The sequence below is a fragment of the Ixodes scapularis genome, unplaced genomic scaffold (assembly GCF_016920785.2).
Source record: "Ixodes scapularis isolate PalLabHiFi unplaced genomic scaffold, ASM1692078v2 PGA_scaffold5__190_contigs__length_132052651, whole genome shotgun sequence".
Lineage (NCBI taxonomy): Eukaryota > Metazoa > Arthropoda > Arachnida > Ixodida > Ixodidae > Ixodes > Ixodes scapularis.
This window is the reverse complement of record NW_024609880.1, coordinates 51,798,160-51,823,905: the sequence shown is the minus strand read 5'-3', so window position 1 is coordinate 51,823,905 and position 25,746 is coordinate 51,798,160. Positions and strand designations below refer to the sequence as shown.

At 45.5% G+C, this 25,746-nt stretch overlaps 1 protein-coding gene across 1 annotated transcript; it reads left to right on the top strand.

The window, feature by feature from the left end:
• The first annotated feature begins 23,869 nt into the window (after positions 1 to 23,869).
• LOC121838131 (juvenile hormone acid O-methyltransferase-like) lies at positions 23,870 to 24,448 on the top strand. Its single transcript, XM_042294206.1, has one exon. The coding sequence runs from the start codon at positions 23,870 to 23,872 to the stop codon at positions 24,446 to 24,448; it is 579 nt and encodes a 192-aa protein (XP_042150140.1).
• Positions 24,449 to 25,746: the final 1,298 nt, after the last annotated feature.

Sequence of the window (25,746 nt, the reverse complement as noted above, 5' to 3'; positions counted from 1 at the left end):
CTGAGGTCTGATATCTACTAAAGCCTTCTTTATAAAGCAGCAGAAAAAATCATTAAAGAAGAGCCACATTATACACTGTAATCTTTCCTTTGAAATGAGCATAAAAATATTTTTTAATACAAATATAGGGGTAGGCTCAATGATTGTGTCTCAATATTCTTGGACAAATTACTTCAGACAGCAACAACGTCAACACTGAAATATATCACGCTATAACATCATCTGGCATCAATAAACCGATTCCGGGTTCTTCGAATTTCCATATCAAGAGCCACATCAGAGGGTACTCAGCAGGCATAACTTGCGAGCTCTATTTTCTGCAGGGAACTGCAATTTATTTTCTGTGGGTTCGAAAAGAAGAAGTTGAATCAATAAGGTCCGCGTTGAAGGCAAGCACACTCCAGTATAAAAGCCGCGCGCTGGCTGGCATCCTCAACATCTAAAAATTAGTTCATGGTTATTTAGTATCAAGCTCAGTAACGAGTAGATGACGCCAGTGCCGATATGGTGCTCCAATCTTTGAGAAGTATGCTCTGTCTGCTTGCTGTGTCTAACGCCATCTATATGTCAGAGGCAATCTGCTCCAGTGAATCAACTCAAGAATTTAATTCATTCCTTCACAACTGGACTCGCTCGAACCACGATGCCTCGTTCGTCTGCTGCGGCGGATCTTGGGACGCTCAAGATATTCAATGGCAGAAGAGCCTCGATGTAGGAGGGACACGGTGGTGCGGGCATTGGGACAAGCTAAGGACCCTCATTGCAGAGAACGCTCTCTACGGATTTCGGACCCTTCTTATGACGTACCGTCATCGAGGAACCCCAGAAGCCTGCTTCGAACCAGTTCCCAAACACTACAGGTTTTGGTATGCATCAATATGGCTGGTGATCGGACATTTCGAGACATGCCTACGTTCTACTTACGAGTTCAGCAGTCACCATATGAGGCTTTGTTGCTGCGTTGCTTCGGCGCAATTCCAGAAATCTGGAATGGTAACCATTGATATGGGTTTCAATCGGTCCCGCGACTATAAACAGCAAGAAACCGATCACTCTTTAAAAAATTACCTAGGGAAAAGTGTCCCGCGTAGTCTCCATTCGTTTTCCGGGAAACCGGTAAGCATAGCCTGCAGGGCGTCGCCTAGCATATCTAAACGCTTCACCACTTGCGATGCGTACAGCAGAAAAATAATACTAGAGGCACTGACCCTCCTCAATGCAACACTAGTAAAGACAGTATTCGCAGCAGGAGATAGTGAGCGCAATTACCGGGCCAAGAAAATTGATATTCTTATGCTCTCTGAGAAAGTCTCTAGGGAGCTTGTTAGAGATTTCGATCTACCAATAGTCAACAATATCTTAACATTTACATTCTACGTTAAGGAATCAAGCACAATCCCAATCACACCAGAGTATGTCCTTGTAGGGTCGAAGCTGTCGCTGATTTTTTTGGTGCTATGTCTCGCATTCTGCTTCATCGCGCTCCTTGTAACAGATTTATTAGATGCTACTACATCTGGGATAACCGTGGCCAACGACACCCTGCTTTTCCTTGTGGCGACGTTCTATTCGACGTCTTGTGATTTGAAAACCTCTGCCAGCTTCTGTACAAGTCGCCGCTTTGTCGTCCTAGCATGGGTCCTGGGCAGTTTCTCTCTTTCGGTGTACTTCAAAGGCCAATTGACTTCGTGGCTGGTAGCTCGCATTCCAGAACCAATCGTGGATGATCTGATTAAACTCGAAATAGCTTTGGATGCTCGCGCAATTCGACCGTGCGTTACCCGAGATACACCGTGGAACTCAGACGTCCTTAATTCACACGGAAGTGTAGTCCTTAGAAAATTGGAGAAATCTCTTGACCCGCAGGCGGACGAGGGCACGTTTCATGACTGCTTCACATGCGCTTCAAAGATAGGCCGGCTGTGCCTCGCGGTTAGACAGAGGCCGTGCATAATGCGCTCTTTCTACCCCAGATTGACTGAGGCAAAGGATCCGCTGGCACTATTCTACGTGGGCGTACCTGTGCGGAAGCACTACCGTCTGTCGATGGCCTTTCGATCTCTCGTTCAAAGAGTCGACGAGACGGATTGGTTTCACATGGCTAACATACACTGCAGGGTATCTCAGCCAAAGGAAAAAATACAGTCGTCAACGGAGTCGCTGAATGTTGTTGGTGTGGCACAGTTTGTATTGCCGTGTTTTGGTGTGTCGGTTTTTGTGTTATTTTTGGAAATGCTCTTCGGGCGCTATTTTGTTCTGCGTGCTGCGAGATCGACAAGAATACGGGCAATGTAAGCATTATGTAAAGAAATGCGAGAACCGACTCTTTGATTCGTTTTTGGAATTGCACAACAGCTGTGCGTTTTTTTTTTTTTTTTGTCCAAAACCTTTTAGTTATTGCTGATAAAGAGTATTCGCTCAGCAGAAGCTCAACCGCGGCTCAATGTTTTGTGCGCTGGAACATTTATGCAAAATATGTAATTTGTTAAGGACGGCACAGATGCGTGTACATTGAAAGTCCACATTCAGATCGATATGTAATACAAAGGCACTCAACACTGCGAAGCTAATGATTCACTTCATAGTTACAAGAAATCGTGTTTCTTGCATAGTTTGTGATTTAGTCACATGTATGGGGCCTCAAGTGGCCGTGTGAAGCACGCTTTGACATACGGATTGTTATGTTGTTTTTTGTTCGAATTCTAATAAACAAATTAGGAATTCATTGCGTTCCCTTTTTTATATAAACGCTTAATGCTACAAGGTCTTATGTGTTGCTCCATATTCTGTATTCCTTTCATGTTGTAACCGGGAAAGTAAAAAAGGACGCTTTGTTAGAAGAAAAGCAGAAAAGAAGGGCTTCCGACGTAGGCTTCAAAGAAGCCCGTAAAATTTTGGTGGAAGCGTTGGGGTCTCAATTCAGCGATCCCGCCTATATCTGCGACCGCGTCACCCGAAGCGCACGTGCGGGGAGTGCTGCTACCCGATACGGCTCAAATAGTTTCCCGCCTTCCCTATAGATGGCGCCATACTCAGCTGTTCAAGACGTGCTAGAAATGCTTTGGTTTATGTGCATGTACACGCCCGGCGCGGTCGGAAATTGATTATGAATGGTTGGACTTCACCGCATTGTTCAACATATTTAGCTAAGTTTGCGACTTTGTCCTCCCCTCACATTTTTTTTTTGTCTTCCGTGGAAACTCTGCTCGGCCTGAGGCATGAGCAGAACATGAAGAGCTTAAATTGTACAGAGGGTTCATCTCAAGCGGTGGGGAGCTTTTGCGATTTGAAGGCGGGCACCTACTGGCGGCGATCTGTCGCCAGTGCACCATGCACTACGTTTTCGCGCGGCGAGGAGGAAAGCAGGAGGAAAGGCGGAGAAGTTTGCAGATCATCAAGGCTTTCGTCACCTCCTTGCAGCCCCTACTGCAAAGGCGGCCCATAAACAACGTTACCCCGATCGACCAGTTATAAACTCTCTAATACAGCCTCTCTAACAGAAGAGTTCAAAAGCAAACGCAACCTCCTAAAATAAATGCAAAGCAGTACTACTTTTGTCGGCGGCCACTGTGGTACTCGAGTTTGACGAGGTCGTAAGTATTCGCGACTCCAACTCTCCATAAGTGGCGCGGCTAGTTTAATAATATGGCAGTTATAGTGAGGGCGGATATGCGTGCTGGATGTTCCAGTTGCGGAGCCTGTCTTGTCTGCTGGCTTCGCTCAGGCATACACATTATTCCCACTTATAGAAGGAAGCTAGGGTGCTGTGCGCGAAGGTCATCTCTTTATCCTGAAAACGACACAGAAAAAGGGGGGCAATAGTGTCGCCAGGAGGCACGTTTTAATTCAGGAACGAAACTGGAACTAACTTATATTTTGGACTTCACTTGTTACTACAGGTGTTAATTTCGGTTTATCTCCTAATTTAGGATAGGTCTCTTCCATTCGGCTAGAAAGTTCTGAACTAGTTCTGTCTGAGTTTAGAGAAGTGCAGGAGTCGTGCTGCGGCGGCGCACAACCAGTGCAGCCACCGCGTTAGGACTGGCGCTGTGATCGACTTCCGGAGTACCGATAAAACGTATGCGCGAGGCGTCGTCTGCTCTTGTCGCCTGGCTGTGTCGCCATGGAATTTTGTCTGCTAGCGCTTTGATAAGATCATTTGCGTTATTTTTCTATTTATTTCCTTGTCAAAAATATTTTACATGTATGTTTCTTTACATTGTATTACAAAGTGCGTGCAGTATCCAATGAAACATGTCTGCATTTTATATCGTCTGATTTCGTGCTGCGATCGCTTTCATAGACATTTCGTCGACTACGTACACCTGGATACCTTCGCGAGATCAAGATGACGATGTCCCGTCAAAAAGCTACTGGCGGCTGCAGTAGCGCTCATCGAATACGAGAGCGACGATGAGCTCGACGACATCATTGCCCTTGCCTCGATTGTTTCGGCACGGACTGACAGAAACAGGGTTCCCCTGTCCTACGGAAAGGTGGTTGACACCTACTTCGATTTTGAATTTATGCGCTTGTTCAGGCTTTCGAGAGAGACATACGCGGGTTTGACTGGTCGACATGAAGCTTCAGCGTTTTACCCGGATTTCGTTGGTGGACGACCGCAGATTTCGGCGGAGAAGACGTTGCTGATTGTGCTTAGTTACTTAGGCACGAGAGTCACAATGTTCCATATTGCGGATTGCCTTGAAATAACGGAGTCGTCCGTTCATCTCTGTATTGAAAGAGTGCTGAACTGTCTGAACAATATCAGCGTACAAATAATCACCTGGCCTGACTAGGAAAGACGTCGGAGGAGCCAAGCCGGCTTCCTGAGGAAGACTAAAGGGAAAGGGCCCCACAAAACGATCGATTGATGGATGCCATGTAGAAATCCTGAGACCCAACGGAGTCTCCGAACTCCTTTTAAAATCGGGACAAGTTTCATTCCATTGTTCTGCAGGGTACCTGCGATGATCAAAATCGATTCATCGAGCCCGGATCCTGAAGGAGAGCCCCGTCTTCGAGGACGCGGAAGCCAAGTGTGCGGGTGGGTACCTGCTAGGGGATTCGGCTTATCCCCTGCTGCCATACGTCACGATTCCCTTCAAGTCTTTAAAAGCGGCCCTGCCGCCCTGGAACACTACTTATAACATGAAGCACGGTCAACAGAGAGTGACAATGGATAACACTTTCGGACAGCTCAAGCAGCGACTTCAGAGAATGTGCTTGCTCGACAGCGCCAACATCAGACAGTGCTGCCTTGTCGTTATGGGCGCCTGCGTTCTCCACAACCTTTGTAATGCAGAGAGATACTTTTTCGATGACTTCTACAGCGCCCGCCCGCCTGACCAAGTCTCCAACGACGACGACCACGCGATCCAACCGAACGACGCCACAAGGAGTCTTTCCGAGCGGATCCGAGAGGCCATTGCTAAGACCGAATGTTAGGAAGCGATACCTACACCTGCTCTTCCAAAAATAGTATTCGTCTTCTTTTGTGTAGGTGTGTCTATGAAGATACGAAGATGGTACTTGAGCTTTTGAAAATTCTACGTACTAACGTCATGAAAACGCGATTAAACAAAGTAACGGGTTACTTCGTTCCTTCATTTCTGCGTACAGTATTATTCTGATCCAATATCCTACTGTATTCGTATCGCAGAAAGCATATATGTGGGCATGCACTGGTAGTCAGTGCCATTGACTCCTAAAACGTAACATTGTTCCCCAAGCTATTTTCAGGCTAACAAGCAAAAAAACTTTAGAAAACAAACTAGATATGGCGGCAAAAATTTACATGCTACAAAACTCGGAAATATTTTTAAAAGCTAAGAACGAATCAGGGAACTACAGAGGAGAGGCAAACAAAATCAGCAAGACAATTTCAACGAATTTATTAGTAGGGAACAATTGTGCCCCAGTCGAAATAATAAAACTAAAAATAAAACGGCCTGCGAAACAGTCAAACTGTATAGTCAAGTTCAGTGAAATGCATGAAGCACGTCTACTCTGCCGGCGCGCTCTTTTCGATAGCAGACACGAGGCGCTCGAGAAGAGACATCCGGTCCTTGTGTCGCTGCTTGCGACTGGCCTCCATGTCGGCGAACACCTTGAGCAGCGAGCCCAGGGCGGTTTCTCTCTTTCTCTTGCTCGGTGTGCCGGCCGGAGCATGCTGGTTTGAGGGCGGAGCCAGCCCTGAGTCAAGGGAGGAGGGTCCTGCCTCTTTCCCTCGGGAGGTTACAACCTCGGTGCTGAAACAATTTTTTTTTTAATGTTACGTTCATTATACGTTAATTTTAAGTACTTACTTGGTCTCCCCTTCCTTCTCAACGAGTCTTCGCGGCGCCAACAACACGGTTGGTGCTATATGGTGCTCCTTCTCGAGGATGTCGCGAAGCTCACTAAACCACAGAAACAGCACGTTTACAAGTGAAGACCTATATAAAGAATTACTGAACGTACGTACTCCTCGTATTCAAAATGCACCTTAGAGTGGCCCGACCTATTGTGTTTTTGTTTTTTTTTTCGTTCTTGTAGGCTCTTTTTAAAGACTTCCATTTGTTCTCGGCCTGGTCAGCTGTGACAACGCCGCCGAACTCTCCGACGACGGTGCCGGCCGGCTGCTGCCACAGGGCTCGTTTGGTCCTAAACATATTATGTGTACTACATATTAGCATGTATTATAAAATATCCTGACAAAGGCATACCTGAAAGTTGAAACCCCCCTTTGTTCTCAGACGCTCTTTTAGTTCCCTCTAAGAGCCGATGAAGAACTTAGTCTTCACGGCAATCCATAGCTTCCCGTCGACGTCCATTGTGGGTGGACACGCAGGCTGCAGGACAGCTGCGTATGCGTCCGGCTCGGAGGCAAAGACGAGCGGAACTCTTTCCCCGTCTTAAAGAATAGAATGCGAACATTGTGAACATCGATGTATAATCGCGAGGTAATGACTGGCTTAAGCAAGTCATTCACCAAACGTAAACAAGGCTGCGCAGCCTTCTTACGATTTTTAACATATGTAATTCGAGCTAATTCCTAACCTTGGTTCCGTACACCATCCCGCTTCCGTCCACTACGGGTACACCATTTTCGTCCACGAGTGGGAAGACTTCAGTTTCTACGTTATTGTGTATAACAAACATGCTTTAAACTAGCGAGCACAGCGAGTAAGAAAAAGAAGAGTCGTCTGCTTTCGTCGTCTGCTACTGCACGAACGCTGAACTGGCTTCGGAGCCGGTGCAAGCATTTGGGGAACTGGGACTGAACTCGTTCAGAAGTAGGATGAATCGAACGCGCCAGTGCAGCGGTCGTGCAATTTCCGGTTGAATCAAATGCGCCAGTCCTTGCACTGCTGAACTAGTTCAGCCAGTTCAGGCGAATCGAACAGACCTGATGTGTCTTACAGCGTAATGATCGAGCTGTATATATACGTATATATTTAGTGCTTTTTATTTCTTAAAGATTTTTGTTTTTTGTAAAAAACTTGAAAGCTATACTTATGCGGTATGGGCCAGTGAGGTTTGCGGTAAGAGGGACCTTATGTGGGTGGCTACTTTTTCCAGTAAGTGGGATAATTAATTAAACCTCGATAATTATACTTTAAATTAATAAAAATGGAGTTACAGTTCCAATTAGCAAATGTCTCAGCGTCATCAAAAACCAGTTAATGATTAATTTTATGCAAGTCTGTCTGCACGTGAGAAGCGTAGCAGTGTACTAAAGTTGCCACTCGTGGAACAGGTAGAAGGCTGGGACTAGACAAGAGGCGTAAAAATCAAGCTTGCGCCTTATCGCAACCTCTAGCCTTGTACGTGCTCCACGAGTGGTAACTTTAGTGCACTACTACCCTTCTCACGTGCTCAATTTCTTTCTGAATATTACTGATTTAGGGGTTTTTGATGACGCTCAGCAAGTCTCTAAATGGAACCATATATGTACTTTCATAAATTAAAAAAGTAAAGAAAGAAATTCTAGTAATTAGCCGTTTTATGGAAAAGGTTAGTCACCTGCATAATGTCCCCTTGGCGGTATAACTGACTCGCACAAACCGCCCAAACAAATCTGTAAAAAATAAAAAAGCACTATATATATTTATATTTATTTATTTATTACAAGCCTCGTTTAATCCGAAGTTAATCGTAAACTTTTTTTTGCGGATGACTGTGTTTTGTATAACCTCGTGAAATAAGCAGCTGACCAAAAATAGATCGAATAATGACCTAAAAACATCTTAAGCTGGGGTGCGAACTGGGAAATGACTCTGAACATTAAGATGATGTCTTTTCCTCAAGCGTGTAATAATAAACAAATTTTTAAGGCTTCATACTTCCTTGTAGTGGAAGTGATTAAAGAACTATCGGCAGTTTCATATCCAAAAGTTATAATCAGTGAAAACTTGTATTTATTGAACACATAGATTGCGTTTGGTCTAGCGCCTTTAGGGTCCGGGCATCTGACGTAAGCTTCCAAGAGGCTCAATGCGTCTGAAGCTCGCAGCTTACAGGCCTTGGTCATCACTTGCCTAGAATGTGCACCTTGCCTAATGGACAACCATATTGCCACTAACTTATCTAACCTCGAAAATCGCTGGTTGACCAGGCATACAGTAAAGTTCATTTGCAAACTGTATAAAAGAGAACTGATAGCGTGGCTGAAATAATAAAATTATTAGGTCTTGAAATGCTTCAAGCTAGGCGCTTCGAAACGAGGCAGAATTTGTTGTGCCCAATGCGTGGGTAGTGGCAGTCAGAGGGAGGCAGATGAGGTGAATGAGGCGACACGAGAAAAAAAAAAAAGTCTAACAAAGCGAAGTCTGAAGACAGAGCTGAAATTTTGTTTCGCAAACGAAGGTAGCGTAAAATATAATGTCGAGTAGAGGAACACACACACGGACAAGCGCTGATTCGCAACTGATGTTTACTGAAAACAAACTAACAAAGAAAGATAAAGCAGAAGGGCATGTAAATGTATAAAATTAAAACGCGACGGAAAAAGGCAAAAAAGTGGTTTTGATTTAAAATTAGAATACAAGAAAATCGGTAATGAAAATTAAGTTACACTTACATATGGATTTTTCTACTTGGCCTCGTATATTCATTATCTTTATTTGTGTAATGCATAATCAACAAGCCCGTCAAATGATCCTGGTGAAATGTTAGTGCCACTGAACCATTTTTATATGAAACGGAATCGCCTCGCTCGCCCTCCCCGTCACCAGAGCATACACCCGTCAATCACAACATCTTCAAAGTGGAACAAATTTACGAGCTCTGCTAATAGTAAGGCCGGTAGGTGAAGCATCTGATTATTAGGGAGGGGGAGGGGCGGTTTAAGAAAAGCGTGTTCTTTGCCATCGAAGGAAGCTGAAGCTTCCTAAAGATGTTACGCTGGCGCCCGGGGTAAAACAGGAAAGTTCGAAAACAGGATGTTTGCTGAAATAAAATAAAACAAAGAAAGTCCAAATTTATCTACTGGTCCACGTCTGCCAAAGCCGAATTTCGTCAGAACAACACCTGACGTTGTGGACGCATGAATTTATATAAGTGAATAACATACTGCAGCTAGAAAGAGAATAGGGATTTCTTTTCTGGCTGCAAACTTCTCGACTGAAATGAATCGTAAAGCTGCCGAAGATATACCTTATTTTTAGTCAATATTAGGCTTAGGTCGATGTTGGCTCATACAGAAATTTGATGTTTCTCTTTTTTGTCTTGATACGAAAGACAAATCGTTGCACTTTCTACACACTGCTGCAAGAGCCGGTGGATGAGCACGCAGAGGAAGATGTCCACCACGTTGTGCTTTCGGGGTTGCTTAAAGGGCCGCTCGGCTGATAACATCGGTCTCACTGGGGCTTACGATGAAAGGAATCATAGCAGCCGCAGAATAGACTGGAGAAAACTGAGCAGCGCTCAACCCCTCAGATTGCAGACAGCGCAATCGGGCATTCAATCAAATGCCAGCTATTTGCCTCCATCTCGCGTCCCTATGCAGTGCACACATGGTCTTCCACAAACATTTATAAATGAGTAATGTAATAATATTAGCACTTTAAGTAGTTCCCTTTAGAATTATTTCGCGACATTCTTAACACATGAGACACGAGTTAGATTTTTTTCTCGTTAACATGCAATACCAACGAAAACCACAATGTTTTGTCAGAATGGATTACCCATATAAAAAAAGCCTGTTGTTGGCAAGAAAATAAGTTGTATAGCTGCTTTTACGGCTGCGTTTAGTTATTAGGGACGAAGCTCCTTAGGGTCTAGCCTTGTCCGTCTGTCCGGCCGTCCTGCCGGCCGGCGTCCGTGCTCACATAAAAATGTTTGCGCAGTCGACAGAATTTGAACATGAGCGGGGAGACCCCAATGCATTTCTAGTCCATCGCCTTAACCACTCGGCCACGACTGCGGGACGAGTAGGGGGCTCTGAGATGTGGTAGTAACTCAAGAGCTGGGGATGTCATGGATGAAACGTTGCATGTAGCCGCTCAACGTCTATACAGCAGAGGGCGCTGCGGTCAAATGCGTATATAATCGCGTTAAACTTTGCATGCATTGGCACAACGTTTATAGACGAGAGGGCCCTGCGGTGAAATGATCAAATGCGTAGATAACCACGTTCCATACCAAACATTCTCTTTCTGACATGGACCGTTGACCTAAGCGGTGGAGATGCGTTCCCACGGCTTCTAGCGGATCCAAGCTGATCCGCTAGAGGAACCAATGGCTCTGCATTTAATCGACCATAAAACAGTAATAATGAAGTCGAAACGCAACCCGGAACTCAGCACTACCTACGAGCAATAAAAAAAAATCAGCGCCATCAGCACTACCTATCAACAATAAAATCAGTATCATCAGCACCACCACAGCTTCGCCCCAATCAACATCATTCACCACGTGGAGATGTTTTGTGTAGTTTTTTTCTATGGTCTCTCCTATGCGTGTCTTTAAATTTTTTGTTGCTTATCCCAGGTTAGATACAGCAATGTATAAATTATTCAATAATAAGCTAAATAATTTTGTATTGTTTTATGTGTGGGTCTCTTTAGCCAGCGTGTTAGAGCTGCCTACAGCGATTTATTTGGTTGTTTTAGCCGTATACAATACCTTATTTGGTCTGCTCTGTGGAATTTTTATGGCTTTCCGTATGGGTCTCTTTAGATAGTGTGCTATAGCGGCTATGCGGTTTATATAGCCATCTATGGCTCCTTGTTGGTATGTCCCCCCGCAGATTGAGACTTTGTCAGCGCACCCAGCTCGGAAACGCCCCTGCGTTTCTGAGCTGAGAGGGTGGTAGGTGCACCAATTTTTTTATCACTCGACTCCTTTATCTGCGCGCAGGCAAGAGCAGGAGCGTGATCACATGTGAGATGATTGACGTATGAAATTACCAGCGGTTCCCGGGATGCCTGCTAGATATAGTTTCCCACGTGGCCGTGGCTTTCAGTACTGCATGGAATTTCGCTCGCGACAGCGTATTCTAAGCATACCGAAGCCGGAATGTCCTACCCATATATCAGCAACAAGCAAATTCTCAACGAGGCCCTAGAAACACTTGTGATGCGTCTGGTGTTCGGTTTGATAAATGACAGATTGTGCCACAGCGTGTTGAATCTTCATGGACACCTTCCTTCTTGTTTTTGTGTTTTTAAGGTCTTGTGGAGTCTCGCGTCAGCATAGGTATCTAAAACTGCATCTTTGAAGTCGGCTCCAATCTCCAAACACAGCTAGGTGACTGGTGACTTCTATTGCAATCTTCTCAGTTGTGTAACATTTTCAGGTTCTCTAAGGGGATTATTGAGGTCGCCTAAAAGTAGCGAAAACTCACTCCGCTGGCTCTCAGCATCCTACGAATCCATATATCATGACACGTGGCCGATTTCCCTAGTATAAAAGTGATCAAAGGTCGCAACACACCGATTTCCTTTCTGGCGATTGGAGGAGCATGTTCCCAAACCACGACCACGGTCAGCCAATCGCAAGCGAAGTGTCCTCGCGTTTCTGACTTGTCGCATACCCATTTGTTTTTATACCAATGGTTTTTATTTCTAGTAATTTGGCGCCACCCTAAAAATAGTTTCACAAGTTTACCTTAGTCTTAACAAATGTAAGGTTAAACATCTATAAAGCACTGTTATGCCCCAAAACTCGATACAGAGAAATTCGATGAAACGGCCCTTAGCGATTCGATGAAACAGCGTTCGATGAAATGGCGTTCGATGAAATGTCCATTCATTCGATGAAACGGCGTTCGATGAAACGGCGTTCGATGAAATGTCCGCTACCCTCAAGCCACACATGCGAATACCTTCATATGCGTATGCTTATGCACGCTACATACCTATCATCCAGACATAATTATGACAAATCTTAATAAAGATGTCCTAGACGTATATTCTAACCTTTAGAATATTAAAGCATCCTAATGCCAGAAATGACGGGCCGTTTACACCGAAATATCTGTGTACCTTACGTCTTCTATGAACATGCCCTCACAGGATCACACAGGCCAATAATTGCTTGATTATACCAATCGTATATTTTCATTAGGGGGAAAAACATCGTCAAATAAGACATCTCGATAATTACATCTCTTATATTTTATGCGCCACTGCCGCCACAATATTTGAACATTCAAATGTCCGCAATGCCTGCTGGAAAGCTCAGCTATTTGAACTTCCAAACGTGTATTTACACAAAAATATCCATGCAGCAAAAAGTCCTTGCACCGAAAAATCCGTGCTCCGAAATGTCGGCACCGAAACGACCTACACCGAAAAGTCCTACACTGAATTGTTCGGATCCCCAGTCTGAAGAATCCAACAACCTTGCGAATTAAGACAGAGCCATTTGACTCTCCTTGTATTTTTCTAAATTTGTAAAACACCAAGTATCCGGGTTCATCAGAGATTTAAGCCATAACTGCAGCGGCTGGCGGCTTCATAATAATATATAAAAACAAAACTTGTGCAATCTTTCACAAGAGCAGTCGTTGAAACAGGGCGCTCTCGCACTACCCCATGCCTCCCGCGCTTGGAAATATTGAATTAAAAAAAAAAAAGCAAGAAGCAATACTGGAACGGGATGTGTGTGATTCATGCTGAAAGCGAGGAAGGGGGGGGGGGGGGGTGCACTTATCATTCTTCTTTGTTCAGTATACCAGGAACTCTGTGATAACGTTATTGCCCCGTTCAAGGTTTTCGAAACGCACAATGTCGCTTTAGAGCCTGCTTGGGGAATTCCTTCGGGTCGCTGAGGTGGGGCTTGATGGAGGTAGGACATCCGGACGCTACAAGCTGTTCCAGCCGATGCACTGCTGTGAGGGTTTCATATGACTTCTCGCTCCTTGGCGCGCATCGCTGCACCAAATCCTAATGCCACGTGTCACTTTTCCCAGCACTGAGTCACCTCCGATGTCTCATGGTATCGAGGCGCTCGAGGGGGAAGGGGGGGAGAGGAGTTTCCACTGCGTTTTCTTGTGTTTGGGTTCTATGTTTCAAGCCCAAGTCTGTAAATAACGGGGAGGCTTGGGAGAAAGCTTCGAAAACCAGACAGCTTCTTGTGCAAATCGTGATTGATTTGAGCCTGAGCTACGAACTACGTGCATAATGAAATGTCCGAAAATATTTGTACCCTTTTTTTTATCCCTTTCATCGCCTCATCTAAAACTTTCTGGTTTTCTCGTGCGTAAATGACATCTTTAAAACAATTGTGATCTTGGATGTTCCCTACTTTAGACAAGCTTAGTAGCACAAGTGTGACACAAATAGGCGGCGCAAACCAAGTCACTGAGCCAGAAACTTTCTGGTTGTCGCGGGGTAATCAGCACTGCATAGTGTACGCGTGCTTGTCCTCATGCGACTACCACTATATTGCCGGAGAAAAGCAGTTCTTTTCTTGGTCCTGACATTTAATTGAAAATATGGCATAGAATATAGTTGTCCTTCGATGCAAAAGGAACTATTTCCGAAAACGAGAAACGATCTCCAAATACTATTTTAAAGCATTCAATTAAACGGCTTTGATCAAATGGCGTTTGATTCAATAACGTTCGATGAGACGGCGTTCGATGAAGTGTCCGGACCCAATCACCAGCATTAATTTGAAATGCGAGTAAATCTTTCCTACCTTGCTCAGTCCACGGATTAAACCACCTCATCTGGTTGGTTGCTAATATCAATGACCTAACTTGATTATAAATGCCATCAGTGACGTTTTTGCGGTGGCCCGTGACCTGCTTCTTTGTTTCTGTTTATTAGTAGTAATTATTTGTTACAGATGTACAGACTATTTTGGGAATGTATTTACCTTCCGCTCTATAACGACTTCGGGCCACGAGAGCGCATTCGATAAACAAATACACAAAAGTAGTAATTGTGGTCGCGTTGTCAACTCTATCCCTTGCTTAATAGACCCCTTTCGGAATTTTGGCAACACTAAAAAAAATTTAGCCGGAATAGTAAAACATCTAGCAACATTGGGTGATCGCCGCCATTAAGCAGGGTTCGACTCGTTTGACCGGTCGGCGTGCAGCGTAGCCGCCGTAGCGTTTTGAGCTATGCCTTGTGCGGGTGTTTTCCCGATCGCCTGTTCGTCTAATGATCTATCGATACTGCCACATATAAGTGACAGAGAGGTGGAGCAGTTCTACAGGAGCCGGTCAGGCACAAACCGGTGCATGGAAAGAAGCTACAACTTCTTCGTCGAAGCATACGTGGACCCCGCATCGATAAAGGCTTACTACTTACGGAACAGGCAAGTTCTTTTTTGTTTCGTGGTAATTTTTTTAGTAACATTCCATAATTTTAATACAGTTAATCATAGTGATCGAGCTTTTAGCGTGGCCACTCCGAACGACCCGGTACGCTGCCCCCGTCGTGAGCTTATCATTCGGTGACAGCCGTGAACTCTCTCGTTTCGTTTTTCGTACCCCTCCAATAAACTTACGACCGCGTACCTGTAACTGCAAAATGTTCCTCACGAGTCACAACCTTGAGTGTTCAAGAAATCGCAATCGCAAATCGTACAGGACAGCAGAAAATGTTGTACGGGGGGGGGGGGGGGGGGGGGGGGGGGGTTGCAGGCACCATTTTAAATTCGTTCCTCGGTAACCTTTTAAAGAGTAAGAAGTTAAGCGGTTTGTGGCATTCCTCACAAAGTTACAGAGTAGACTTTCCAGAACCACTGATGTATTCGGTTTATTTCACGGCGTTTGTAAACGTACCACGTTTGTTTGAACCCACTCGAAATGCGACATTGCAAAAAAGAAAAAAAAAAAAAAAACTGTGCTGGAACTGATCGTTATTTGCACAGAAAATATGCACAGCTGTTTAAGTGTAAAACCGGTGTATAATTTATTTTTTTTTTTTATAACATTCAGCGCAGGAAGTTTCTTCATCGAGGGTTCCTGCTACCGAAGCAAGAGGAAGACCCAAGTGCAACATGCAATGTGTTCAGAAGTAAAAACCGTTGAACAGAATAACGATTGTTGAACATGCTCTAAACACCAACTCTTTGGCTGCATTCTCACAAATTTCCAAACTGATTAGTAGCGTAACGTCCCTAAACGTCTAGCTGTACGGCTCTGTACGCAATATGGTAATTACACTCCCAAAATTTGACGGGTGAACTTGTACTTTAAACTTTTGCTTACGGAAAGGTGGAGTTCTAGTCACCGGTGTGGCCACGTGCAATATGACGTCTAAACGCGGCACTGGTCACTATAGTAGGATCTCAAAACGCAATATAAAAATGCAAGGAACCGGGGGAAAAAAAAGGCTCTGCTTCGTATTATGGCTTTTTGCAGATCTCAGTATTTGGAGTTTCGGCCAAATTTCAGAACAAAAACAACGGCCTGATAGCCCCCAGCACTGTTTATTTCAACGTGTGTCCCATTTAGGCAACATCAGGTGGGGTGGGGTAAAAGCACCGGACATGTTAGAGTACGCACGCTAACATGAGTTCCCGTCCCGTAAACACTTTTTGTAAGGCTCGCCGCTTCCTCTTCAAGTACCCAGGGTCACAGTACACTCTGTAGTACCGTATTTTCCGGACTATACAAGTTTAAAAGTGGAAAATTCACCCGATGCGAACTGTCTACAGGTGCGGACAATACAATGATATAATTTTTCTAGATCCTTCACTATGACAATCGTGAAGGATTTTATGAGTAACGGACTGTACTAATGTTGATTTACGTACGATAAAGCTTCATCGTGAGCTAGTACAGTAGGCGTTTGTCAAGGTCTGCTGAGTATGATACTTTTTACGTTCGGACTAGGTGCTAAGTGCGGGCTTTGCACTGGGTGCCGTTTGTGTACCGGGTGCGGACTATCTAAGCAAGCACTTTCATTTTTGACGCAAAATATTTCCCTGCGGACTATGCACCGGGCCCGGGCTATAGTCCGGAAAATGCGGTAGTTCCTTCGAACTCTAGGGTTCTTGGACGATGGCCCTTAGCCTATGCCCATCCTCACATGGCCTTGGGTCACTTTACATGGACGGCAGAAGCAGTCAAATGCTCGGAGTAGCCAAGCATGCTTATCGCAAAACAAAACAAAAATTCAGAGACAAAACCGAGAGGCTAGGCTCTGAAATGCTGCAGAAAGGGGAGTTCGGTTTCGGGCGCTTCTCTGGTATCGTCGGAGGAAAGGGGTCGCTGTGCCTCCCGCCGCAAATCGCCCATCATGCGCTTAAAGGGCAGCTCCGCCGTCAATTTGAGCGTTTTTATCAAAACATATTTCCGGAAAGGGTACTAAAAATTTAGCCTATAGCAGCGGTTAAATCATTAAAAAACTGTTTACATAATTTATAATCGTTAAAATACGCTGAAACCGATACCGAAACTAACTTGCCACTCGACTGGTCCGCCATTTTGACGTGACGTCACATATGGTATAAACACTCGCACGTGTGCAGTCTGAGCCTGGCCAGCCTGGCAGCAGATGACTGTTTTGTGTTCATGCCGCGGATAAAAATTGACTCATCAAACTCGTCTGAATCGAGCAACGATGAGGATATGCTGCTAGATGTTGAGGACGATGACGATAACCCGTTCTCATACGATCCGGCGGCATCGCCTCCGAGAAAACCGCCAGCGGCGGCTGCATTCGTGATCCGCCGTCAAGTGGACCCAGAAGCCGCTTCCGAAGCGGAATGGTAAGGCAGCTTTTGTTGCTAGCACGCCAATAAAAACTGATCGACGTTATGCCTTTTAATTGGAGGCACTTTTTGTTATATCTTGGGGTCTGACAATAGACGGTTTTAGTAGATCGTGTTTCAAGCGACGCTTCCACACAGAACACCAATTTCCTCCAGTCGCCATTACGCGCTCTTACATAACTGTATAAACCGATAACATAAGCAAAAAGCAGACAGCCGCCAGCACCAACTAGCTACAAAGCAAGCACCCTGACCAACATGTGACGTCACGGCAACTTCAGCGCCATCATGGCAGCCTCCGTGTGCCGCTCTTGCTCAGTGTTGCCAGTAGGGCTGCAGCAAGTGATTTGGGTGTGTACATGTAAATTTCAAAATTCATTTTCTTAAAAAAAAAAAAAAATATTTTTCCGAGATATTTTGTACACATGCTCAGGAAGGGCATCCAAATACATGGTGAAAATTTTATAGAAATCGGTGACCATCAAAATTACGGCGGAGATGCCCTTTAACTTGGCTTATCTGGCCCCGAGATGCAGCAACAAAAGGAGTCTCCCCGCCGTCAAGTGAAGTGTGGGAGAGGAGGAAATGGGAAGTGTGGCGAGGGGAATTATTTTCTGGTTGAAAAATATTCTGCAGGTGTGTCTTTGAGCGCCGCGTGGTGGGAAGTTTTGAAACTAGCCCGAATGTCTCGGAATCTTGGCCTTGTCGTACGCGCGCTTCGGGTGACTCGGTCGTAAATATAGGCGGGGTCGTGGTATTGAGACCCCAACGCTTCCATCAAAATTTTACGGGCTTCTTTGAAGCCTACGTCGGAAGTCCGTTTTTGCTTTTTCTTCTAACAAAGCGTCCTTTTTTACTTTCCCGGTTACAGCATGAAAGAAATGAACAATATGGAGCAACACATAAGACCTTATAGCACTAAGCGTGTATATAAAAAGGGAACGCAATGAATTCCTAATTTGTTTATTAGAATTCGAACAAAACAACAACGGTAGCCAAGATCTCTATTATGTCACTGAGCCATTGCCGTGAAATAATGTTTTCCAATACTCATATTTTCATCGCACTTTCAAAGATTGGAATAAATTACCCGCCTAAATAACGAGCTCTAGTTCCCTAATTTCATTTCTTAATTTGGTACGAAAACATTTCAATGTTGAGTGACGGCTTTGTTTGCATTTGCTTGCATGTGTTTTCTTTCGTGGCATATTAGTGTCATTTGTTTAATGTGTTTTTTTTTTGTAATGTCATGAGTGTAATCATTCCTACAATGGTCTTGAACAAGGTCCAGTGGTACAAAAAAATTAAAATAAATAAAAAATAAAAAGAAGTTTGATTGTGACAAATTAATCCTGAAAAACCTCACAGAAACAAACAAAAATTTTTTTTTGACATTTATTTGTTGCTTTTTTAGTAGATATTTTGAGTTTAGAGATAATAAATAGCAGGCTGAGGAGAGTAAGGCACGGGTATTCCAAAAATGTGTTTAGTGTTTGGATAACATCAGATGCCGAGACAGGGCAAGTGAGAGCGAGAGATTTTGTCCTGATGTGCACGACTGGAGGCCATATTGATTCGAAAAATGACAAGTTGCTGTACTGAGAACGTAGCATCTGTATATAGTTTTGACGTGCAAATAAATCGTTTGCACTAGAGCTACCCGAGCATCCGTCGCCTGCTGGGACCTCGGCGACCCTTTTTTGAAAAGTTATATTGTAAAATTCATTTCTTTCCTGCTCTTTTATGGCAAAGCAAGATACGTGTTTTTCTAAGTAAAATAGAATCTTTGGTTCATCCCGTTTTCTCCTGCCTCATCGTCTGTCATTCGTGACAATATTATGTGTTGTTTCGCAGTGATGGTTGCACACATGAAATGAACCTCTTCCACGTAAAAACGACACCAGATCGCGAATACACACAATACACACGGTGGAGGTTCGGATGAATGGATGAATGCATACAAGTGGACATTTCGATAACTGGGTGGTGGCTTGCGCCCCCGAACAGCTTCGAATGGGCAACGGCAAAGCACGTGCCGACAGTCGGCTATAGACGCTTTGCAGCAGCTGTGCATGGACGCCGCCATAACTGACCTTCAGTTTTTGTTTCCTCTTATTTCGTTTATTTCACTTCACCATTACCATAGCAGGCCAGGTTATTGACATATTATATTCAACTGTGTCCTTTTCTAAAGCATCGGACTTTGTAGAGGATCGTCAACTACCGTTTCAGTTGCTCGGCATCTGGGTAAGACAAAAGAAGGTCAGCAATGGCGGCTGTAATTTGGCGCGTGTGTAAAGCGTGTATAGCTTGCGTCCCTTCGGGTTCTACTACAGCCCATTTCAGGTCATACTGCATCCCAGGGTAATTATTTTTTCCGGACACTTCGCGCCAATGTCGTTTTATTCCGAAATGTTTTATCCCAAGACTTAAAAAAAAAAACAGTGACGTTTTATATCATGACATTTAATCCCAACAAAGTTTAGTACGTTTAGCATTGGCGCTAAAGCGCCAGTTATATTAAGAATTGTTCCACTATCATCGCTACTCTGGTTCTGGGGCACAACTCCAGAAGTTCCTCGATTCACATACAGAAGAACAACAACGATGCACTGACAGCTTCGACTTACGTGCTCACAGAGTTCCTTTTTTTTTTTTTTATTCATAAATATTTTACTTTTCAACAACATGATACTTGAGATTAAAAGTGTAGATATAACTTTAGAGTATAGCGTATTTTATTCCTCGTGCAAGAGCAGAGATTCCTCCAGGTCCTGATATTATATGCCAGTTAAATTCCCAGGGTTTCGCGAGTGGTAAATGACCAGTGGTGCTGGGGTTTGCGGCGGAGCGCCTTAAAGGCAGGGCAACTCCGCTTCTTTTCCAGTAGTGCAAAACTATACAGTTCTCTTTGTTATCATCTACAAAACCCCCATGGCAAATATTACGACGGAATTCCGCCTAGAAGTGCATTAAAATCGCTGTCAAAGTTTGACAAGCACGAATCCGCTGGTTTTGGATGAGACGTGCGGGCCAGACAACACTGCCCGGCTGCATTTCCGCTTCCTCCAAATTCCTTCTACCGGCACGTCCGTGACGTCATCAAGCATGTACAGCTCCTTTTTTTTCAATTTTGTTTTCTTTCCCGGGGAGAGCACGGGTGGTGCCAGCGCCGTGCTTTCCCCAGAGAGGGAAGCTGCTTTTGTAAGAATTTTGAGTGACAGGTTAATCTTCTATAATCTTCTGGGGGGAAAATAGCGACGCCTGTGCTAATCCAGGAGGCACAAAGGAGGATCCTGATAAGAGGGGAGCTCCTTGTTCCCATTGTATATCACGTGGGTGTACATGCTTAGTGTCCGGCTTTGCCACCGTTTCGGTTTCGGTTTGTGATCATGGCTAGAGTAAAATTACACGAAAAATATTTTATTTTTCGCGAAACAAAGGATTGGGGATTGTTTTTGAGTGCTTCAAAAAGCAAAATCGGCCACTATCTCAAAATTTTTGAAATTAAGCGGAGTTGCCCTTTAAAGGCCCGACCACACTAGCGTGAACGGCGCCGCCGGGCGGCGCCGCCGGGCGGTACCGCCTAGAGTTCCTGTATAGGCTCCCTACGGGAGCCAGAGTTGCGCATCTGTTTTCCCCGCGCCGCCACGCCGCTATTCGCCGAGATCCATCACGTGAGGAGCAAAGCATCCGTTGGCGTGTAAGAAAGCCACCTTTACGGTCGCTCCGCCGACGTTTCTCTTGCCCCGGCGTATGTTTCCCTGCTTTCCGCCTCCTTTTCCTCCTCTCCTGTTTTCCATGCGCGGCGGCGCGCGCGGCGCCGCTATTCGCCAAATTTAGTCACGTGAGGAGCAAAGCATCCAGCTCTTGCGGGAAAGCCGGCGCTACGGCCACGCGCCGAGGCTGAATGCGCAACTCTGCTACCGTAGGTAGCATATACAGGAACTCTAGTACCGCCGTCCGGCGTCCCAACGCGAGGAGTCCACATTGGCCTCCGTTTTGCAGGCGTCACGTGACAGCACTGGTTCCCGCGATCGCGCCTCCCGTCGGATTTCCCGCTCTTTCGTCGTCTGCTCTTCGTTAGATTCTTCCGTTCCGCACTCGCTGTCTAGACGGTAAGAGTTCATAATGACCTGGTGATCAGCGTGAATGTGATTATCCTAACCTGCTCGTTGATCTTGCGACGTCGCCGCGCTCTGAAGGAAAGGAGGCGCAGGTTTTGGGTCCGGCCGGGTTGGTTCTACCGAAACACCGAAGGACGGGAGAGGTCTGGCGCGCCGCCGGGGCTTTGCTGCCCCGGCGGCGCGCCAGAGACGAAGGCTACTTTCGAAAGTGTCACCAAATCAACACGACATCCGTCACAACAGAGACGACATGCAACAAGTGCCACGGAGAAACTCACTTGTAATTCCGAATTGGTTAGTTTCAAGGAACCGCTCCGTTGGGGAAGGCATCGGGGGGAAATAGGGGAAGCAGACGACACCAAACACGTCCTTCGCTTCGAGAGGCGCCGAGGACCGGCTTGAGCGTTGCCATGGCATCGCGACGTCACTATCTACGCCACCTCCCATTGGCTCCTCTCTTCTGCGGCGTGCGGCGTCAAGCTCTGAACCGCGCACGGAGCGGTTGGGTGTGCGGCGCCGCACGTCGTGACGTTGAAGCCGAAAACTGGTTTCCGCCGGCAACCGGCAGCGACGACCGTCGCGCCGCAGGCCTCCGAAACGCCAATGTGGTCGCGCCTTAAGGCACCTCCTGGTGGAAAAAGGCGGAGGTTTCGAAGTTCCAGGTCTTGCTGCGAAGAGGTACGAGACAAGTATACACCTCCACCAAATAACACGGTAACTATGTTGTGATTTAATTACACTGAAAGGAGAGACATTGTAAATGGCGGTTCTAAGGGAGATAGGGTGTCAGATGGGGGGTGTGCCGACCGCATCCGCCTCTCCATAGGAGCTGGGTGTTTTGATGCCTGGGGTGGCGCTGCCAGTCAGAGCGGGACCAGAAGGCCGGTCGCGCAGCGTTTAGCGAGGCATGGGGCGTGCTGGTGTGACTATTTCTTCTTGTTGAGAGTTGCGTGTGAAGCGAAACAATATTGTTTGGCTGCTAGCTGTGCCGGAGAGACGAGGGGCTCACAGTGATGTTAATTTCTGCGAAAGAAAAAGTTTTGTGCCGGGGGGCAGCGTGGGTAATAACACATGCAAAGAGAAACGCTCCCTCTTTCGGACGCTGAACGACGCCTCTCTGTTCGCGAAATAAAATCGTCTAATATCAAGGAAAAAAAAAAAAAAAAAAACTGACGCAGAAAGAAAAAAATAGTTACAAGAAAATTGAGCGATGCATGTGACATGTCAAAGAAAAGAAAAAAAAAACTTTTCTTTAAGTAATATTGCTCTTCAATAAAGGCAGCAATTGAAGTTGCTCCATTTCCCTTGTCCGCCTCGATGTTTATTTTCATATGATGCGTGCTCACTAGATGAAATGAATCCAGACATTTCCTGGTTCGGCTGTGAATGTAAAAGTCAAGAAAAGGGCTCGCTTGAATTGATCCAAGCTACACAAAAAAGATGTATCGACACTGGAATAGGAACTAATTATTAAAAGATCTGTTATATGTACAGCTGCCAAAAAATATTTATACGAGCTTTGACACTGAAGTGAAGAGGAAAGCATTGCGTATCATATCATCCTCCAAATTTGCTTTCCTAATGCTGGCGTGTAAGGTGAGATAAACAATTATTCTATAACCGCAAAACGAAGACAAAATTTAAAGATGCGAAACCAGGTTAGTAACCGACCGCTCCCAAACGGCATTTTTGCTTTGAATATAAGCTTCTGCCGCGCATGCAAGTCGCGCTTTTTCACGTGGGGTGTAAGGTAGGATGGAACTCGTTCTTCTTCAAAACCGAGCCGACAAGTAAGAACACGACCATTTTCACGCCGAATAAAGCATCTCTGCTGCGACCGAGGTCTCTCGGCGCTCTGCCCCAAAGCGCCCTCAGCAGCGTTCTTGCACATCACGACACCCTCACCATGGCCTCTGAGATACCGAAACGAGGCCATGCTCTCACGGCCGCCGGACGGCACACCTCCCCAGTCTAATACACCTCACCGGAGATCCAGAGAAGCCCTGCTTGCTCTTCTTCGCATCGGTCCAGTCCTGCTCTAAATTTGTTCTTTCTTCTTCTTAAAGCCCCAGTGTAAACGAGGCTTTAGGCTTTGCTGGGTGTCGTCATTAAAGCAGTTATAGTAGTATTATAGCAGATTCAGTTATCCGTATCGCCTTCCCTGCGAAAAAAAACCATTAGTTGATATATTATTTTCAAGAAAGCAAGCACCAACAGGGCTTTACACATACCCGAGAGTAAAGTCAAAGCCGTTCCTTGTAAGTAATATATTTAGAAAATCTATGACATCTGTGACCATCTGCGTGTACCGAATGGACAGGCGTTGTTTATCATAGAAAAGCTATTCGGGCTTGGAGAGGTGTCCTTTAACCGTGCAGCTGTCGACTTCGGTATTTTCGAATGTTTCCATGACATGAAAACATGTGGTAGGTGGTAGTCTATTCCTAACAAATACATTTCCGTCAAAAAAAAAGAAAAAGAAAGCCACTGACGTTATTTATTAATGCGTTCCCCATACCTGTTCTCTTGATTGTGCCAGATACGAAGCAGCGATAGTTGTCTGTTCATGCCGAAACATGGCTTCAAGTCTCGAGTTCACTGTCACCAAGTTTGAGCCGGAATTTTACGTGTCCGCTCACGATATGGAGCGGAAACTAAACATCCGCGCCTTGGAGCTGCTGCAAAGGTCACGTCAAGGCGAAGCGTACCAGGACCAACAGTTCCTGGACGTAGTCTGCGGAACGGGGGACTTCACGCGCGACCACCTGCTTCCCCATTGTAGTCCATGTGGACGAAAAGTCGCCGTTGATGTCTCGTCGGAAATGATAGAGTTCGCGCGGAAGCATTTCGCCCACTCCAAGATCTGCTTCGACACGCTGGACATATCGGAAAAAGACGTGGACGACTTCATCACGAAGTACGGTCAGTTTGATCGCGTGTATTCTTTCTTCTGCTTGCACTGGGTCAAAGATCAAAGGACGGCCCTCAAGAACGTCTCCGCGTTGCTGAAACCCGGGGGAGATTGCTTTCTTCTCTTTACCGCCTACACCCACACCACGCGACTGCGAAGGAAGCTGGCGAAAATGGATCATTGGAAGAAATGCGCGGGAGGTGAGACGGCTTTCGGAATACTCTTTGAATATCCAATACCGTGACTGGACCATACTTTCAGTACAGTGTTCTTTCAGCGTGCTTGCCAAGCACGCGCACTCGCTACAGGAAAAAAAAAAAAAAAAATTCTTCGAGGCAAGATGCCCATGTTTGTAGCTTCGGCTTGGTTTGTAAACGAACTACAGGATGTATTTTTATTAATTCTCAAATTAAATTTGAAAAACAAATAAGAGAATTAATGTGTGGATGACTTTTTTTAATTTTGGGGCTAAGTAGGCAGTCGGGGGCAACTAGGAAAGGGGTGAACTTGTTTAATTAGTTCGCTTATTAACTAGAAAATGCTCATTAACTTTCTAAAACTTAATTTGTCGGCATTTATTGGTGGCGGATTGACGCTCGACTTGTCTCGGTCTTGACGTCACGTAAAATATTGACTAAAATAAATATTCTCTAAAATATTCACCGGACAAGAAACTGTAACCCTCGTACTCGGCTTCAAACCGAAAGTACGCGAGCAAGGAACGCCCATGATCCATACAATCACCTTGCTCCGGCTCCGCAGCCCATATGTATCTGCGCCATAGCTGTGACGTCAACAGTGTAAGGCATGCGCAGAGAGGAGGGATCGAGGTCACGTGTGCTTCTTGCGAGCTTACACTTCCGGTTTAAAGCCGTTTACGTGGATGACATCCTCATTCTGCCGGTTTGCTTTCTTTTCACAGGTGTGCGAGAGCTCTGAGGCCGGATTCTCAAAGCGAACTTACGACGAAAAAAATGCGTACGACAAATTTGAGAGAAAATCCGTATTCTCGAAACGAAATTGTCGTAACTTTTGCGCAAGTTACGACAAAATCCTACGACAGCTCCGAAGCTGTCTTACGCACTTTCTACGATCACATTAACATGGCCGACAACGTCGCTCAGTTGCTCGGTCGCGACGACCCAACGGACATTTATTTTTCTACCTGCTCTTCTTGCGCGTCCCGACTTCAAGCAGCAAGAAAAAATGAAGAAGTACTTGGAACCGACCACGACGAACATGAACGCTGGATCCACAGACACCCGGAAAAGGCAACAAAGGCGACGATCCCACCGACCAAGCGAGCTCGGCAGAATATATAGGCCTAGCAGGCACTCCGACCCGTTCCGGCGCAGCATTGCTCAGACGGTCCTCGGCCAAGACCGTCTGCCCACGACCGGCTGGCTTGCTGAATGGAATATGCCCGCGCGACCCTTGTGGACCCTCCCCGTATGAATAGTTTGATAGCTGAACTAAATTTCAGAGGTCAACCGATTCCCCTTATCTCGATCACCTTGTTTTCCGAGGCAGCGGTGACGAACG